Raw genomic sequence first — 17,785 nt, 5'->3', positions numbered from 1 at the left:
CCCACTGACTAAGCATAGTTCCGCTTTTTCGATTATCACATGCTTCTGTCGTCACATTCCCTCTCAACAGTTTTCTCTCTCTCAACACCCTTGTAAAGTGGCACACCATGGACCAAGGCCTTTCAACAGGGGCCCATCAATATATTGATGGGCTACGTGAGAGAAATATACGCGTCGATTCAACAGTCGGTCGCGAGGCTTTAACAGCCATTGGGGAAATGGAGATCAAAGATAAAGATGGCAAAGAATTGAAGACCTTTGGGAGAACTCCCGATGGAACAGGTAAGCTTGTGTCTTAATTATATCTACAATTGAATACAGCACTTAACCGGATGCAACCCTCGGTGCTTTGTCGAAAGCCCGCTGCTAACCGAGCCCGATGTATTTTTATAGTGTTTACGGTCCCTCAGACTCATGACATGGTCTCCCAACTGCTTTTGCCTTCCGAGCCAAAGAATTTTGGTGACCTTGTGGTGTTGATTCTATTGGCGGGCCATATTCTGTTTCTCTGGGTACTGCCCACGGGAGCCAAAATCCCGGTCTTTGCAGCCACCTACCTCTTCTGGCGCCTGGCTTACAATGCAGGAATTGGGTGGCTGCTTCACAATCAGTCGCACCACAAGACGCTAATTCGATGGGCTGAGAAGACAAAAGTGTTTGTCAATCCAGCCACTGGGGGAAACCCCCACCCTAAATTGTATAACTGGATCAAACGGGAACTGGAGACCAAGATCCCACAGGATTACTCGTTCGACAATGCTCCAATTGAATACAACACCTGGCTTGTCTTTAGGCGTCTGGTGGACTTGATCCTCATGTGTGACTTCACTTCTTACTGCCTTTTCGCGATAGCTTGTGGCCACCAACCGGTGGACGAGAGCATTCTCATGGCTGTTCTCCGATGGTCTGCAGGTATCGTGTTAGTGCTGTTTAACCTCTGGGTCAAACTAGATGCCCATCGAGTGGTCAAGGACTATGCCTGGTATTGGGGTGATTTCTTCTACCTCATTGACCAAGAACTGACTTTCGATGGCGTATTCGAAATGGCACCTCATCCCATGTACTCGGTTGGCTATGCGGGTTACTACGGAATCTCTCTGATGGCAGCCAGCTATAAAGTGTTGCTCATCTCAATCATTGCCCATGCAGCACAATTCATTTTCCTCGTCCTCGTGGAGAACCCGCACATCGACAAAACTTATAATCCGCCACCACCCAGAAAGCGCTCCTCTGCATGTGCGGATTCTTCTTCCAACCTGCCCTCCGATCTAGATACTCCGACAGCGCCAACTCCGTCTGAAGACCAGGCTCCCAACGCGACACCTTCGTATTCGGTCAAGCCGCCGCAGCCCGTCCACAACCTCCTGGGACTGCACAACCTGGATCTGTATAGAACCACGGATTCATCGATCATGCTGGTTCAGCTTCTTGTATTCTCTATTACAGCTTTGACACCATCTACACCAGAGTATCAGTTTCTGTTTGTGGTCCTCGCTGCCGCTTCCAGAATATGGTATTCCGTAGGCATTGGGTATATCCTTCGGAACCAATCTAACACCAAATCTTGGACAAGGCACTTCGTCAAGTATGGCGACACGCCGCAGGAAGCGTGGAACCAATGGAAGGGTACATATCATCTCAGTATGATCTTGTGTTACTCGAGCTTTATCGCTGCCGTGTGGAAGATGTACACATTCCCGGCCGATTGGGGCTATGGTCTGGTTCTGTTCCGACATGTACTCGGAGCTGGCCTGATCAGTCTGCAAATCTGGACTTCAGTCAGTATCTACGAATCTCTGGGTGAATTTGGCTGGTTCTACGGGGACTTTTTCTTCGATGACTCTCCAAAGCTCAACTACAACGGCATTTACCGCTTCCTCAACAACCCAGAGCGCGTTCTAGGTCTCGCAGGCGTGTGGGGTGCTGTTCTCATCACCAGTAGTGGAGCCGTCACTTTCCTTGCCTTACTGAGCCACATCCTGAGTCTGGCTTTCATTCAATTCGTTGAACGTCCTCACATGCAGAAGCTGTACGGTCGTAGCCTTCGTCAGGATGCGGGTCTTGTTAAGAGTCTGAAACGGTCCCTGCCACCCTCTCTCAAGCAATTGCACGGAAGTGTGGACAAGATGTTCGATGACTCCTTCGAGTTCATCGAGGAGATGCTCGACAACGCCCGACCCAAACTCGCCGCAGGAGTCAACACCTTTGTTAAAGATACCACTGCGCTCTTCCAGAAGTACCCGGCTCGCGTCACCATCTCCCGAATTGATGCGGACCTGGCTGGATTTGACATCCGCGATTATTCCCTGTCGCTTGAAGGTACCAGTGCTCTGTCCTTCGAGGAGAGCGAAAAGAACAAGGGTCGTGAAGGTGCAAACGCACGCATGCCCCTGGACCGCCGGGGTGACCTCAAGGATTTGACATTTGAATATGGTGCCCCGATCAAGGTCAAATGGACTGCTCCGCTCCACCACAGCAAGAAGGATTGGATTGGTCTTTACCGAGTCACAGATAATACCTCGCGAGAGGTCACTCGTGTGTCATCCCAAGGCCGCTGGGCCGCAACCAACGAAGGCGCATACGACAACTCAACCTGTGAAAAGGGTATCCTCACTAGTGATGTTGTTATCCAGTCGCCCGAGCGTCAAGGCCAGGAGGCCTGCGAGTTCGCTTCTGGTGAGATCCTTCTTTCTGGTGACAAGCTCTTCTGGACCCAGGGTGTCTTCGAACTTCGCTACCACCACAACGGTATGCACAATGTCATGGCTATCTCGAGACCATTTGAGATTCGTATTCGCCGATCGGAAGAGGATGAAACTATTACCGATGGCGATTCTTTCGTAGAATCGGCTGTTGAGAATGCCTTGTTGCCGGTCGTTCGGAACTGTTTCGATCGTGATCCTGAAATCGCTCCGGAGACTGTTGATGAGCAGTTCGGTAGCCTTGTGGAACGGGACGGCAAATTCGCCAAGCGTGTTGTCTTTGCTGTCCATCAGATGTAAGTTCCCCCTTGTTTTATTTTCCTTCCAGTGATGTATCGTTTTCTGACCTCTTCGTCACGCAGGTTCGGTATCGAGTTAGCAGCCGAGGTTGTCAAGGCCGATGGCAACGTGCGGAATCTAGCTTGGAGAATCTGCAATGCCAAGAAGGTTCTCGTAAGTATCAAAATGCCGACTAGAATTTGGTTGTTGGACCAAAGCTAACTCGACGATGCAGGCTCCCTACAGCATGTCAAGATCCAATGGAACGACGACACCACTTGAGGAGAGCAAAGAATGATTCCCCGAACCAGGTTCCCCGATACGTCCAACCTAGCCATACAATGGCAAGAGATGATTTGGATTGAACGACTGCGTCAATCTCGAGTGAATTTGGTACTCGACAATCGATGCCTAACAGCAGAAGAAAAAAGAAAAAAGAAAAAAGAAGTATGTCACAATTAAGAAAAATCATGTTCTGAAGAAAAGAGGAGTTGTTTTGTTTTGCTTTCCTTGCCTTGTATGTAAAGGGTCATGCTAGGTTCAAGGTAATGATTCCCATGATGGTTTTGTTTAGATTTCAGGGGTAGAGTGGGTGGCAGTTGTGATTTTCATGTGGCTTGCCTTTTGGGGACGTTTTGGCTATGGGCCAATTACTTTTTCTTCTCTACTTCGTCGTACATAGCTTTAGATGAAATCTATTGCTTTACTTATGATCATTGACTTCGCTTTCCAGGACTGTTGGGAGAACGAGACGTAAAACTGCTCACGATAGTATGTGTCTATTTCACAGGGACTCGTATGATTCATTCCTCGCGATCATTACGGAGTACCTTTCGTCTATCAATTCTCGTTAGCACGCATCGGAAAATATACCCGGGCATTGACATCCATAGATACAGCTTCGCCATCCACCCAGGAGCTAGTTCGCCCTGACAGAATGAACATTCAAACTCGTTTACTCGACTATGTGCTACAGAGAGAAGTTTTTTCATGACGCGAATATAAGCTATGATGCATGTATTGAAATATATACTTGAGGTATTCCGAAATGCAGACCTAGGTAAAGCTTTGAGAGCTGTCAGCAAAAGTCCCCGAGACCCGAAGAAGCAAAACAAGCACGAATAACTTCACAATTGCAAGCAAAAGTGGAAGCATATATAGTATTCAGTCAAGCCGGTTAACTCATCCCATCCCCTGTTGGCCCCTCGCACCGAACTGTCACCCAAGACGGATAAGCAGCCCAGCATTAGGGAACCAACACAAGCCAAGTATAGCAGTACCATGCCGCGGACAAGACAACATTGCAAAGAACGTAATCAGACGACGACGAGCCCAAAGCCTCCAGGCTCCACAACCTTCCTCCCGTTCACACCCGAAGGTGCAAAAGGTCCAGTATAAGGGAGATGGAAAACAGTGGATCGACGCCTGTATTCCTCACAATGCTGTACGGCTTGGGTGCAACCTGAGGGGCGGTCCTCAAAGAGGTCGTTGAATGGATAGACTGGTTGTCATCATTATAACTGGGGGAGACGTGCAGTGGAAGAAAGACAATGATGTACCTTTTGGGTAAATGAAGAGGTAGAGCATCAATGTGGATTACAGCTAGATCTTTTTGACTTGTCAGCATTCTTGTCACTGACAGGATGGTTGAAAGACAATGATAATGACTCAGGAAGGATCAGGAGTTTTGGTAAGGTATTTTGTTATCTTCAAAAATTTTGCAGAAGCAGAACTGAAAATGTTTTCTCATCACAATGAGTGTAGGTGGGAAAGGAAACGGGGGAAAGTGCTGTCTTACCTAATTATTTGAAATTTTCGTGGAGGTTCCCAATGTACTCGTAAACAAGTGACGAGGGTTTATTCCTGTCTTTAAGCAATTGTTAGTCTCTGCATAGCAGTAGAATACTGAAAAACAATTATAAAGTTGTTGTCATTATCAGATGGTGATGCATGTTTGTTCATGGCCCATTTTTTGTCGCCAAACAGGAGTTGGAACTCTCTCGATCATGTAGACAGGGTTGGAGGGGTTGGATGGGTACTCACGTATAGCATGTTAGTGGCCGATATAGTGTAATGAATACATCAACTATCATCCAGGGTCAACTCCATCGACATTAGATGGAGTATTCTCTGTAATCGAGAATGTGTGAAGAGAGAAAGGAAAGGGAAGAGCAAAAAATCGAAGAAAAGTCGCCAAAAAGCAAAACGACGCTAGGCGGTGGGGCCTACAAACAGTGCAAACTCTCAAGATTTCCGTTTCTGGGACTTGCGACCATTGCGATCTCTCGACAGCTTCAGTATTGCGCCAAATTACCTAAAATGGCTGATAGAAGACGTATCAATGGGCCACCTGGTGGCACAAGGCCTCCGGTTTTTGCATCCCTCCAAGAATCCTCGACAGGCGTCGCAAACCGCGCCCAGCGGCAGCGCCAACCCGCCGAATTACGGAAAATCTGTATGAATCGCCGACAAGCTTATTGTTGACCGCAGCTAACCTCAATCCTCTAGTTCTCAAAACAGGATTGATTCCAACTGCCTCAGGCTCTTCATACCTTGAATTTGAACCATCCGCTTCCCTCGCCGCCGCCCGCTCCAACCCTAAATCTCTGATCCCACCCTCCTCAGCACTAAAGCTGGCTTGCACTGTCCACGGACCAAAGCCACTCCCCCGCTCTGCTGCATTCTCGCCGAACCTTGTTCTCACCACCCATGTCAAGTACGCGCCATTCGCCGCCCGCAAGCGGAAAGGACATATCCGTGATGCCAGCGAGCGTGACCTTGGTGTACATCTAGAGACCGCCCTCCGTGGCGCAATCATTGCCGAACGCTGGCCCAAGAGTGGTCTGGATATCACTCTTACAATCATTGAAGCAGAGGATGACCGTTGGTGGGGCGATGCCCCCGACTCGCATGATGCATCGTGGGGAATGATGAACGTCCTCGCCGGTTGTATCACGGCGGCTTCTGCTGCCATTGCGGATGCCCACATTGACTGTCTTGATCTTGTATCCGGTGGCGTTGCTGCTCTGGTCTCGGATGACTCAAACCAGTCAGCATCATCTGCCCCGCGACTCATGCTTGACATTGATCCAGCAGAACATCGATCGATTCTGTCGGCTTGTGTGGTGGCATACATGCCTGCGCGCGATGAGATTACTGAGCTCTGGCTCAAGGGTGATAGCTCAAGGGCGGCTCTTGAAAAGGACGATGGGCGTACGGGTCATGAAGCTTTGATTGACGGAGCTGTCGATGCGGCTCGTGGCGCTAATACTGTCTTGGCCGAGGCTGTGAGGGAATCTATCGCTAGGTCTTTTGCTTAAGTCTAAACATAGTCACACCACATAACGAATGAATGAAGTTTACAGGCTCTATCATTGATGTAGCAATAAGCTAATTTTATCGGTGTTTTTGTTTAACGATCAATTTGAGGCTGTGTCACAGGACTAGATGATGCCCTAAAAAGCAAGATGTAGCATTTCGCTACAGGTGTATAGCCAGCACCGTCACACTTCGATGCAGTTCATGTTGTTTGCCATCACAACCCTTTCCATATAGCCCACCTCTGCTTCTTACATTTGCATCGTCTTGTGACTCGTCTAGCGTTGTAAGGGACCTCCATCTTCTTGATGGGGCTCTTGCCGGACATGAACCCCTTGGACTACCGGGCTATGCGGAAGGTGGAGTCAGAATTTGACAATCAGACCCCTTTACTCTGTACTGCGTAGAATGCCAAGCGCATGGAATGAAATAATTGATGGCTTTTTAATCTAATATCCCCGACAATGTGTTCCACCGGTATATATACTCCGTACCTCTCAATGTAATCTGAGTAGTAGCACATACAGAACGGGGTGGTATACTAGCACAGAACCGATGGCATACACTCGGATCCGAATACTAACTCTACTTAGTAATACGTATGCTTGGTTGTCCCCGGTCTCCCAGATGGCCCTCTTCCCTGGAAGTTGGATGCCAACTAGCGGAAGAAGAAGCCTAATTACCAGATCAAACTAGTATGTGTGGACTGCTTTTCATATTATAAGGTAATCTACTCCGTACACACATTTCTAAATATCAAACTATAAATAGAGCGGCTTTTACATCCACCTGGTAACACGATATATCACTGTCACGGCGCTCAGTGAGCAAGATATCGTTACAGCAGTTTCCTAGTAGGTTTACATACAAATGGCCTAATCTTTCAACAAGTTGCTACTGTTGTGTTTTCACTTGTTTTTATATTTATGTTTCCGTCAGTGTTATGTCTTTTTATATGTCTATCCTTCTCGCTATTACCCAGCATACAGTATAGGTACATATAGGGTTCATTACAGTTATTTTTCCGTATTATGAATTACAATATATGAAATATAGTTAAGTCAAATTAAACTAGGTAATGCATATTTATTTTCCGAAAAAAGAAAGAAAAAAAAAAGAAGAACCGGCCGAAGTCCAAAAAAGGGGTAGATAAAGTTGAACGTTGGACGGTTGAACGCTCGGCTTCCCTCTAGATCAAGTTACGACGATCTACGGAGTAGTGCAAGACCCATCGGAATCGAGAAAATAGTATCGGAATCGATCGATAGTGGGATATCGGATCTAAGGAGTTTGTGATATACAAACATATGGGTACATCATATAATATGTCGCACAGAGTACAGATTCCCACTACGTACAACATATAAAAGAACTTCAAGGAATCCCGAACTCCACCAAGGGGGTTCCAAGGTTGAAGCTGAAAGATCGACTTGCTTACTAGTGTGCAATTTGCCCCTGAGAGTGAACAGAGTACGGAGGAGGGAGTACGATGTACTACTACGTATCCCATAGTACGTATCCCATAGTACGTATTCTATACTGCGGACACAAATCCGAGATCCGCTCTTAACTGTTTTTGTTTTTGCCTTGTTTTGTCTCTGAATAGGCAGCTCCATACTCTGTATCCGACTTTGATTCTTTCAAATAACCAGAGGCCGAAAATGGTGTTCGGTTCGTGTGTTCCCGCTAAGTAGACGGGTCACGGTCTGGCGATCACCTTGTTGCACCAATGACCGGCTTGTGCGGAAATTGGAAGCTCCATCGCATGCCACAATTCAAGCCCTGAATCCACCATTGTTCTCTCTTGTTCGACATAATTAGACCTTGGAACCCCTCGATGAATCGCTGATTGGCGTACGATCCCTGGTGGATGTCTCGAGGAAATCACCAGAACGAATTCTCGCCCGTCGCCTAATATGGATCCTGTCAAAAAAAAAAAGAAAAAAACTTCACGTGTGGATCACAGCCTCGGATGGGGCAGTTCTTAAGCTCTCAGCCTATGATGCAGTCTGAACGTTTTTTTTTGGGAACAAGGCAATGCCCACTTGCTGCACAATTGACCCATTTAGATGCAGCTCTTGACCTCGTAAGGCATGAGTGTTGGGCAAAACAAATCCTTCGAAATGGAATTGAACGAGAGAGGAAGACTCGAATTGAGCTGCAATTACCGAAGCAATTTGCCGAAAGTAAAAGTCACACAAAGAAACAGGTAGTGTGCATCGTATATTCTTAAACTTTTAGCGTTGGAACGGTCGTGCCTCATCTTAGGATCATGGAGAAGACCGGGTTATTCCCCCTGACCTAGACACAAGACCGGTGATAGATCTGCACTGCTGCTCTTTGACAGATACTGGTGCCCTATTCGACCTTTTGGGGGCCTTTGCAAACTTGACTTTTGTTCTTCTTTCTCCCGTTTCTTTCATTATGATATGACACCTGAACCGTGTGACGGCCTTCAACTCCTCGAGCTTGGATGTCATGACATCAATTTGTTCAATTCTTTATGACCGTTGGTCTCGTCGCTCCCTTAATCATTAGCTTGACATTCTATTTCACTTTTCTCCCGTCTACACTACTATTGCCCTTCATTTTCCAATTGCGCACCGGCTTCGCGCTATCTACTTCAAATCTTCAAAATGGTTGCATTGAAGAAACTATTTCAGACGGACAAGGCTCTTCCTCGTCCGGCAACCAGCCTTGGACTTGAGGGCTGTGGTACATACCAACCCTATTTTCACACGGCGGTTGACTCGCCTACACGAAGTCACTTTGAGGGTGGTTTCCCATCCAGAGATTCACACTCATTAGATGTGGCTCATCATTTTGATCAGATCGAGAAGCAATTCGAAGATCTACATGATCAACTGGAACGGCCAGCATCTTCTCAATTCCAATTGCCTCATAGCCCTCATTTCGCGCCCCCCAAACCTAAAAATGGTCGACATATCGATTTGATGGATGCTCTGTTCTCTACAGAGCACAATCAAACAACTGCCCCGGAACCACTATCTCCCCCTGCCAGCCTATACAACGAAAATGTCGCGGAACGAAACATGACCCGGTTTCTACGCATCCAATACCGGAATGGAGTTGCTAGCTCGGGTATACTTTCGGCTTTATACCAGGAGGACGTGGCCGACAGAAATATTGCGAAATATAGCAGCCCTGGCCGCTCTTTGTCTCACTTAAGTTCTCGGTCATCGCCAGCTGCGCCTGGTAGAGTACGGATTCCAGAAAGTCAACGGCGCAAAGCCAGGAAGCGGGATCCAGGGAAGCCTAGCTGGGCGTCAGCAGATAATCTACGGACCAAGCTCTCCCCAGATGATGGCTCGGGCACTTCGTCTCCACGATCACAGTCCCTCAGACCCCAGAGATCTGCGCCGAGCCTGTCTGCGGACGAAGACTTTGTCCCACAAGAAGATGCACCCCCAACTCCTGTCCAGCGCTTGGGTGTTCCTCCTGCTTATAAACAAGGAAGAAGGTGGAGCAACACTCCTCTGCCTGATAGCCCTACAATCCCTATCCCCATGGGCGATAGTAATGGCGCCGCCGAGGCTCCTTCGGAGCCACGGCCACCTGCTACAATAGCTCGCAGAACACAAACATCACTCCCTCCGCCACAGCTATCAGAGCCAAGCTCCAAAAAGAATGCGCGAGGACTCTCGATCAATACGCAGTTAGCTGCTAAAGGACGCCCAAAAATTGCGCACCGTGCCATTCAGCCGCCGACACCCTCAACCGGCGAATTGAAGCAGGCTCCCAGCATTGCAGAAGTGATGAACAGTCCTCTGCCAGTTTCCACCCCAATCAGTCCTCCCAAATCATCACGCTTCAAAGCCTCCGACGTGATGGACTTTTTCAGCAAGGCTTACACGTCCGTCCAAGGCTCGCACCCAACTTGCGAGACACTGCAGGACGCCATAGTCCGCGAGGTCAATTCCCACGAGGCATTCCGCCGCGTCCCCGTGCCAGCCCCAGGGCCTCCATTCACACCCGCCGCAGACCAAGACGAGTTCAGCAATGACTACAGACCAGCAAGCGCACTCCACCGAAGCCCCTCAGTGAAGAGTCGACTCATGAAGAGTTCATCCAAGCATAAGAGCACCCCCGAAACCCGCCGTAGCATCTCAACCAGCGTTGGCTACGACCGCCTCCTACGAAAAGTCTCCGGTTCCCCCGCTCGCCGTCGACACACCGACGCCCCAGCCCCAACCCCAGGCTTCCTGGCCGAATTCCAACCCCACGAAGAACCCATAATCACCCGTCCTGGATCCGGAGAGCCAATTACGTACCTAGACGTGCTGCACGCAAGCAGTGAACAACGACCTATCTCAACCGGCCCCTGCTCAAGCCCCTCCGGATCTCGCAAACGAGGACGCTCGGAATCTATCGGCAATCTCGCTGCCATGGCCTACTCGGGCCCTGATGTGCCTTTTACCCCCGGGACAGTCTACTGCATGCAAGCTCACTCGGCTCCTTCGAGTGATGCCTCGCAAGAAGACAGCGACGATGATATCATTCACCTCCCTAACCCGAGTCCCCTGCCGCGTGTGCAGATCGAAGGCGTTGACGAGAATAACATCCGCTATGTCATCGATGCTGCCTCGCCCGATGAGGCCCAGAAACTCATGTACTGGCCTCAGCAGGTTCGCCGTCGCGGTACTTCTAGTCCTTACGGCAATAGTTTGTCGCCGTTGTCCCGTGCTCGCATGCAGCTTCGTGGTTCGCGCTCAGTTGGGGCTTACTAGGATGGAATCGACGTTCTTTTGGGACGATTCACCAACTGAGGCGGGGATGTTCCTATTTTGCCACATGATAACGATGCTCTCATGACTTTTCTCCCTCCCTAGCACCTTCTTGCTTTCTCCAAAAAGCCCGCCCAATCCTTTCCAGTCTTTTCTTTTTCTCTTGGCCTTGTCGAATCAACCTTTGGTATGACGCCGGTCAATCCTTCTCTCTTGTCATACTCATACACCTTGTATCCATATATCCTGTCTATGTTAACCCTAGTCTATCTCTCACCCTTTCTCCTTTTCTCTTATCTCAGACCCTGCCAACCTCCAATTATTTCCTTCTCTTGTCTTAATATTGTGGTTGCATAATTTGGCCGGAGTTTTTGTCATTATTATTACCAGTGTATATTAAAGCTTCGTAGCGATTGTTCTGTCCTTGATCTATGTATCAATAACCTGTTATTCACTCTGCAAATAATTATCTTTTCCCTCATGAAATGAGTACTCTGTATTTGGTTGCCTATTTCAGCTTACTCGCTAGTTCTATACGTAATTTGACCAATTCATATCATATTCACTACATTATTCTTTTTGCATAGCTTTCTCTTTCTCTTTGGGTTAAAAGGCTCCACGTTTTGCCCTCGGATATCGGCAGGTATTCTCCAGGGGCGATATCTTATGCTATTTATGTGTTATTTATTATTAGCTTGATACTAGTTTACGGGGTAGCGCATATCAAAAAATAGAATGAAATCCTAGAAAAGCAATAATGACATGTCTCATTTTCATAATATCATTGCCACTACCTGCCATTTCCCTCCCCTTAAACTCCACATTGACAAATCAACATATTGAAGGGACGCCTTGGGACCCATGGAAGAAAATGCCGGTCTGATACTTCAAGTTTGTTTCACGGATGCAACGCAATAGCTTAGTAAGAGCCTATATTGAAATAGTTAGTGTTCTGTCATGGACCATAAGGGGGGAAAACAAGGGGGTTAGAAACTTACGGCCAAACATGCACCACTTCTCAGCAAGACGCTGGCACTTGGGGTTGCAGCAGGGGGTGACACCTTGCTCAAGACCCTCGGGCTGCTCGAAAGGAATGCAGAGCGACTTAGCACCCATGCTGGGGGCCTTAGCATCCTCAGCCTCGCCGGAGTCTTCCTCAGCCTTGCGGGCACTCATGTCCTTAATTTGGTCTTCGCACTCCTCGGTCAAGCAGTGAGGAATGACACAGATGTTCTTGTTGTTCAGAGCGGGAACAAAGTCATCCCACTTGGTGATCTTGATACGGTGAGCCTTGAACTGCGCGTCGGCGCGGTTGTACAGGTCAGACTGGATGGTCTCAAGCAGAGCAGGAACGCCAGTAGCCAGCTCGGCGATCGGGATGCTGCCCTTGCCATCCTTGCCGGGGATATCACGGCGGGCGGTGGTAACAAAGTGGCCGGCCGACTCACCGGGACCGAACTCAATGCGCAGAGGCACACCGCGGAGCTCGTACTGGTTGAACTTCCAGCCGGGGGAGTAGCTGCTCTTATCGCTGTCGGCACGGACACCGGCAGCAACGAGGACGGCGACAAGGCCGTCGACCTCGGCATTGAGCTTCTCGCGCTCCTCCTCGGTAGTCTTGGCTGTGAGACCGACAGGGACGATGATAACCTGGACCTCGGCCACACGAGGAGGCAGGACCAGACCCTTGTTGTCACTGTGGATCATGACCATAACACCTAGTGAACGGGTGGACAGACCCCAGGAGTTCTGCCAGACGTGCAGAGGGGGCTTCTTCTCATCGACCGTAGCGGTGGGGTCCTCAACGGTGATGCCGAACATCTTACTAAAGTTCTGGCCGAGTCCGTGGGATGTACCACCCTGGATACCACGGCCAGTGGCGGGGATGTAGCCTTCAACAGTGGTGGTGTAGTTACCACCGGCGAATTTCTCCTTCTCGGTCTTCTGACCCTTAACGACGGGCACGGCAAGGAGGTCCTGGTAAATCTTGGCATAGTAGTCAAGGATGCTCAGAACTTCCTCGCGGGCAGCACCTTCAGTCAGGTGAGCGGTGTGACCTCTGCACATTGTTAGTATGGTATTTTAAACAGAAGATAGGGTTGAAAACATACTCTTGCCAAAGGAACTCTCGTGAGCGGAGTAGTGGTTGAGGGTGCTTGAACTCCCATCTCACTATTGATGTTAGTAACATTTCATCGGCATGGAGAAAGAACGGAGGCCGCACCGACTGAGTTCCACTGGTTGAGACGAAGAGGGAGATCACGGTGACTGCGAATCCACTTGGCGTAGTAGGGGTACATGACAGTCTCCGAAGTAGGGCGAATGGCAATCTTCTTCTCGAGGGGGGTTGAGCCACTATAAGTATATGTTAGCGCAGTTCAACTTAAGTATGAGACGGTAATGCAGGGTTGGGGACGGCATACGCATGGGTGACCCAGGCGACTTCAGCGGCAAAGCCCTCAATGTGGTCCTTCTCCCGCTGCAGGACATCCTCGGACACGAACAGAGGGAAGGAGCAGTTCTTGACACCCATTCCTTTGATGGCTTTGTTGAAGTACTCCTGGATCTCCTCCCAGATGAAGAACAACGCAGGCTTGAGAATGAAGCAACCGGAGACATCGTAGTAGTCCAGCAAATCACCCTTGGTGAGAACCTGCTGATACCAGCCGGAGAAGTCCTCCTCCTTCAAGACATCAATACCAATCAAAGCGGCACCATCAACCTTCTTCTTAGAAGCTTTCTTGGCCTCTTGCTTGCCAATACCCTTCTCTCCCTTGTTCGAGGCCTTCTTATCGGCCTTATCGGCCTTTAATTTGGCGAGCTTCGCGGCTTTTTTGGCGGCGTTCTTTGACTCGCCCGCCTCGCCATCGGCGGGGGTTTGAGTGCGATCAGGCAGGGTCTGGGGAGCAGCGCCCTCGAAGGCGGGGGTGTCGCTGGGGTTCTGGCTAGCCATGTTGAAGAAGCGAGTGTCTGACTAGACAATGAAAGGGAAACCCGAGTCGGAAATAGGATTGGAAGCAAGCGAAATCGGGGTATGACTCCCCTCCGTAAAGTGGGATGCGATATCGAAAATTACTAGCACACCGCCCCGGCAGAACTTTTAGTGCCCACAGCACCCCCCCGAAGCCAGACAGCTCTGCCATCGCACTCGAACAGCTCATATTACATCGTCTGTTTTAAATATGGCAGGCATTTTTGAAGCGCCGCGGAATGCGGACACGCTCTGTGGGTTTTTATCTGATCGATCATCGTTTCTGTTGCAATAAACTAACCAGTCTCGCACAGTCTTGGGTGGGCAGAAAATCACCGGTGCTGATGTCCGCGAGCAGAATGGTATGTTGAATTATTGATGATTTTGCCTTTGTTAGGGACCGGTAGCTGATCCCTCGCAGTTCTGGCAACACAGGCGATCGCCAATGTCATCAAATCTTCCTTCGGCCCATCCGGTTTGGACAAGATGATGGTGGACGACATAGGGGTATGGAATCGATAAACCCCGCAGAGCTTGGCTGCAGCCTCTAACATCTGGCAGGATGTGACTGTGACGAACGATGGCGCTACTATTCTGTCTCTTCTTGATATTGAACACCCTGCGGGCAAGATCCTCGTTGATCTGGCCCAACAACAGGACAAGGAGGTACGGACCTCTGCAACACATATATATCAGATACACATGCTGATAAGATCAATTCCAAATAGGTCGGAGATGGTACTACGTCGGTTGTTCTGATCGCCGCTGAGCTTCTCCGGAGAGGCAACGAGTTGATGAAGAACCGTATACACCCTACCACGATCATCAACGGATACCGACTTGCCCTGCGCGAAGCCGTCAAGTATATGAATGAAAATGTTACGACTAAGGTGGATAATCTCGGAAAGGACAGCTTGGTCAACATTGCGAAGACTTCTATGTCCAGCAAGATCATCGGTTCCGACTCCGATTTCTTTGCGAACATGTGTGTGGACGCAATGCTGCAGGTGAAGTCTGTGAACCAGAGAGGCGAGGTCAAATACCCAGTCAAGGCCGTGAATCTGCTTAAGGCCCACGGAAAGAGTGGTACCGAGTCCGTACTCGTGGATGGCTACGCCTTGAACTGCACTGTTGCTTCCCAGGCTATGACGACCCATGTGGCCGACGCCAAGATCGCCATTCTCGACATGAACCTGCAGAAGGAGCGGATGAAGCTTGGCGTTCAGATTACAGTGGAAGATCCCGATCAATTGGAGAAGATCCGTCAGCGGGAGTCCGGCATTGTTATGGAGCGTGTTGATATGATCCTGAAGTCTGGTGCCAACGTCGTCCTCACGACTAAGGGCATCGACGATATGGTTCTCAAGCTCTTCGTTGAGAAGGGAGCCATGGCAGTCCGTCGTTGCAAGAAGGAGGATTTACGCCGCATTGCTAGGGCTACCGGTGCTACTATGGTCAGCACCCTCTCTGACCTCAACGGAGATGAGAAGTTCGAGGCATCAAACCTTGGACACGCCGAGTCTGTTTCGCAAGAGCGTATCTCGGATGACGAATGTATCCTGATCAGGGGCACCAAGATTCACACTGCGGCTTCCATTATCCTTCGTGGTGCCAACGAGTACAGCTTGGACGAGATGGAGCGCTCTGTTCACGACTCTCTCTGTGCCATCAAGCGCACTTTGGAGAGCGGAAGCATTGTTCCCGGCGGTGGAGCAGTGGAAACCGCACTTCACATCTACCTCGAGGAATTCGCAGTCACAGTTGTAAGTAGTATCGTTCGCTTTTCCTTTCTATATCGGTGTCTAACATTTAAATTACAGGGTTCCCGTGAGCAACTGGCCATTGGCGAGTTCGCACAGTCTCTTCTTGTCATTCCCAAGACTCTGGCAGTCAACGCAGCTAAGGATTCATCTGAGCTCGTTGCTCAGCTCCGTGTCCGCCACGCCCTGTCACAGCGTGTGCAGGAGGGTGACGCTAACGAGGAGGAGAAGGCCATCGCCAAGAAGAAGACTTACCGCAACTACGGTTTGGATTTGACAAAGGGACGGGTTCATGACACTCTGAAGGCCGGTGTGTTGGAGCCCAGCATGAGCAAGATCAAACAGCTTAAGAGTGCCGTGGAGGCTTGCATATCCATCATGCGCATTGACACGATCATCAAGCTGGACCCCGAGCAGCCGCAGGATGACGGCCACGGCCACTAAGCCTGAGCTCATTTTGACTACTACCCCAATCCCAAAAAAAAGGCAGTAATATGATGTGACATAGATGATCAGCAGTAGTAAATTCTCATTTCCGCTGCAACTGCATATGAACCAATTTCTCTCAAAGTAGATACATGAAACCCGTAGCCCTAAACAATCATTCTACTATATCTATATCCCTCACTGCCGCTTGGCGGCCATCAACTTCCGGTATTCCTCAACAATATTCCTCCGCTCACCAGCCAACTCCTCACGGCGTCTCAGACTGCCAACCGCAGCAGGCACGTTAGCAACATCAACCTTAGCCCCACCACGCACCTTGAAGATCTCCCGGGGTTTAACCAACTGCGGCGGCGCCTTCGCAACCTCAAATGGATTCCTCTTTCGCTCCTCGTCACGCTTCTTCAGCTTGGCCCAAGGATCAGGATCATCATCCCCGCTATCGGCATCCCCATCAGCATTCGCCCCCTTCTTCTTGTTCTTCTTCGCAGCAGCCTTCTTCTTTCCTCCCGCAGCTTCAATTTCCCACTCCTTCCACTGCCGCAACTCAACCTCCATATCATCCTCCCGCTCCTCCCGCTCCTCCTGCTCCCTCTCCTTGATCTTGGCGTGCTCTTCACGCCACCCCTTCTGCAGTCGCAGCAAATGTTTCTCATGCTTCGTCCGCTTATGCTGCTCCTTGTTCTTGGCGTCACCAGACTTGACTGACTTGGTCATCTGCGACAGCGGCATTTCGCGGTCAACGCGTGCTACGAACTCGGCCAGCCGCTCGCCAGGCATGATCTTCGGCATTTCGGCCTTCTCCTTGGCGGAGGGTTTGGGTTGCGCTTCCGCTGCCTTCGTGGGCTTCTTCGATGACGTTGTTGCGTCTTCTGCGGCATTGCGCTTGCGCTTGTTTGGGCGCTCGCCTGTTTCTAGCCCTGATGGCGCCCGTCGACCTGTCTGCTGGTATTGCATTAGGTGGCGGAATGCTCTCGGGGTGTCGTCTTCGGTGACATTCTTGAGGCGGTGGGTGGGTGCTTTGTTGGCGCTCTGGTTATGGTCTTTGGATTGGTTCTTGAGCTTTTTGCCGTTCTTGCCTAACTTGGGCTTGACTAGATCGCGGACTGGAAGTGCTTTTGCGATCTCTGAGGGCGGGAGATCGAACTGCCTGGCGCGAGGGGAATCGTTAGTTTTGGGCTTTGAAGAGATCTGGTATATTTCTAATGCTCACTCTCTATCGGCTTCGCCACGTCTCTTGTGTTTGTGAGGCATTTTGGGTGGTTTTGCAGTAGAAGATTGGAGGGTTGGAGTTGTTGGAACTTTTTCCGTCGAGGTCGGCGTTATCTTATCGCTCTATATGGGCGACCTCCACATACGTACACTACACCCCCAGACATTTCTACTTTACAAATTTTCACTTCATATTTACCTTTGAAAATCTTACCTTATTGGCCTATACTCGACGAATGAGGGACATGTTTGCTTCAGTCAGATAATACAAATAAGCCCGAAACAAAGGGTATGCTACGCTAATTAATATGCTTTCCCAAACGCCAGTAAAATGCCCACAGGCAAAAAGGAAGA

At 49.6% G+C, this 17,785-nt stretch overlaps 6 protein-coding genes across 6 annotated transcripts; 4 read left to right on the top strand and 2 right to left on the bottom strand.

Annotated features, from left to right (window-relative positions):
• Positions 1-107: 107 nt before the first annotated feature.
• N7537_002021 (phosphatidylethanolamine N-methyltransferase) lies at positions 108-3,279 on the top strand (the record flags this gene model as incomplete). The annotated part of the gene is made up of 4 exons (XM_056893079.1): positions 108-282; positions 394-2,998; positions 3,065-3,155; positions 3,217-3,279. The coding sequence occupies 4 exons, from the start codon at positions 108-110 to the stop codon at positions 3,277-3,279; spliced, it is 2,934 nt and encodes a 977-aa protein (XP_056758074.1).
• Positions 3,280-5,300: 2,021 nt separating this feature from the next.
• On the top strand, positions 5,301-6,301 carry N7537_002020 (3' exoribonuclease family protein; the record flags this gene model as incomplete). The annotated part of the gene is made up of 2 exons (XM_056893078.1): positions 5,301-5,436; positions 5,490-6,301. The coding sequence occupies 2 exons, from the start codon at positions 5,301-5,303 to the stop codon at positions 6,299-6,301; spliced, it is 948 nt and encodes a 315-aa protein (XP_056758073.1).
• A 2,634-nt stretch (positions 6,302-8,935) lies between these two features.
• On the top strand, positions 8,936-11,047 carry N7537_002019 (uncharacterized protein; the record flags this gene model as incomplete). The annotated part of the gene is made up of 1 exon (XM_056893077.1): positions 8,936-11,047. The coding sequence occupies one exon, from the start codon at positions 8,936-8,938 to the stop codon at positions 11,045-11,047; it is 2,112 nt and encodes a 703-aa protein (XP_056758072.1).
• Positions 11,048-11,803: 756 nt separating this feature from the next.
• On the bottom strand, positions 11,804-14,093 carry N7537_002018 (proline--tRNA ligase). Its single transcript, XM_056893076.1, has 5 exons — positions 13,468-14,093; positions 13,269-13,399; positions 13,156-13,216; positions 12,043-13,103; positions 11,804-11,974 (listed from the first exon to the last, which is right to left on the bottom strand). The coding sequence occupies exons 1-5, from the start codon at positions 13,995-13,997 to the stop codon at positions 11,964-11,966; spliced, it is 1,794 nt and encodes a 597-aa protein (XP_056758071.1). The 5' UTR covers positions 13,998-14,093; the 3' UTR covers positions 11,804-11,963.
• Positions 14,094-14,226: 133 nt separating this feature from the next.
• Positions 14,227-16,219, top strand: N7537_002017 (chaperonin-containing T-complex alpha subunit TCP1; the record flags this gene model as incomplete). The annotated part of the gene is made up of 6 exons (XM_056893075.1): positions 14,227-14,269; positions 14,330-14,377; positions 14,437-14,522; positions 14,577-14,681; positions 14,744-15,778; positions 15,836-16,219. The coding sequence occupies 6 exons, from the start codon at positions 14,227-14,229 to the stop codon at positions 16,217-16,219; spliced, it is 1,701 nt and encodes a 566-aa protein (XP_056758070.1).
• Positions 16,220-16,399: 180 nt separating this feature from the next.
• Positions 16,400-17,484, bottom strand: N7537_002016 (uncharacterized protein; the record flags this gene model as incomplete). The annotated part of the gene is made up of 2 exons (XM_056893074.1): positions 17,433-17,484; positions 16,400-17,369 (listed from the first exon to the last, which is right to left on the bottom strand). Exons 1-2 carry the CDS (start codon positions 17,471-17,473, stop codon positions 16,400-16,402), a joined length of 1,011 nt encoding a protein of 336 aa, XP_056758069.1. The 5' UTR covers positions 17,474-17,484.
• Between the last annotated feature and the right edge of the window lie 301 nt (positions 17,485-17,785).

Source organism: Penicillium hordei (genome assembly GCF_028827395.1).
Source record: "Penicillium hordei strain IBT 12815 chromosome Unknown utg000001l_segment0_segment0, whole genome shotgun sequence".
Lineage (NCBI taxonomy): Eukaryota > Fungi > Ascomycota > Eurotiomycetes > Eurotiales > Aspergillaceae > Penicillium > Penicillium hordei.
The sequence above is the reverse complement of the archived record's forward strand: the minus strand, read 5'-3'. Positions and strand labels throughout refer to the sequence as shown.

Excerpts from the sequence above, each read along its gene's own strand:
- N7537_002018 (XM_056893076.1), bottom strand. The coding sequence starts at position 13,997 with ATGGCTAGCCAGAACCCCAGCGACACCCCCGCCTTCGAGGGCGCTGCT. Across the intron at positions 13,400-13,467 it reads GTCGCCTGGGTCACCCATGC|TGGCTCAACCCCCCTCGAGA; the intron begins GTATGCCGTCCC and ends ATATACTTATAG. Across the intron at positions 13,104-13,155 it reads CGAGAGTTCCTTTGGCAAGA|AGGTCACACCGCTCACCTGA; the intron begins GTATGTTTTCAA and ends AACAATGTGCAG.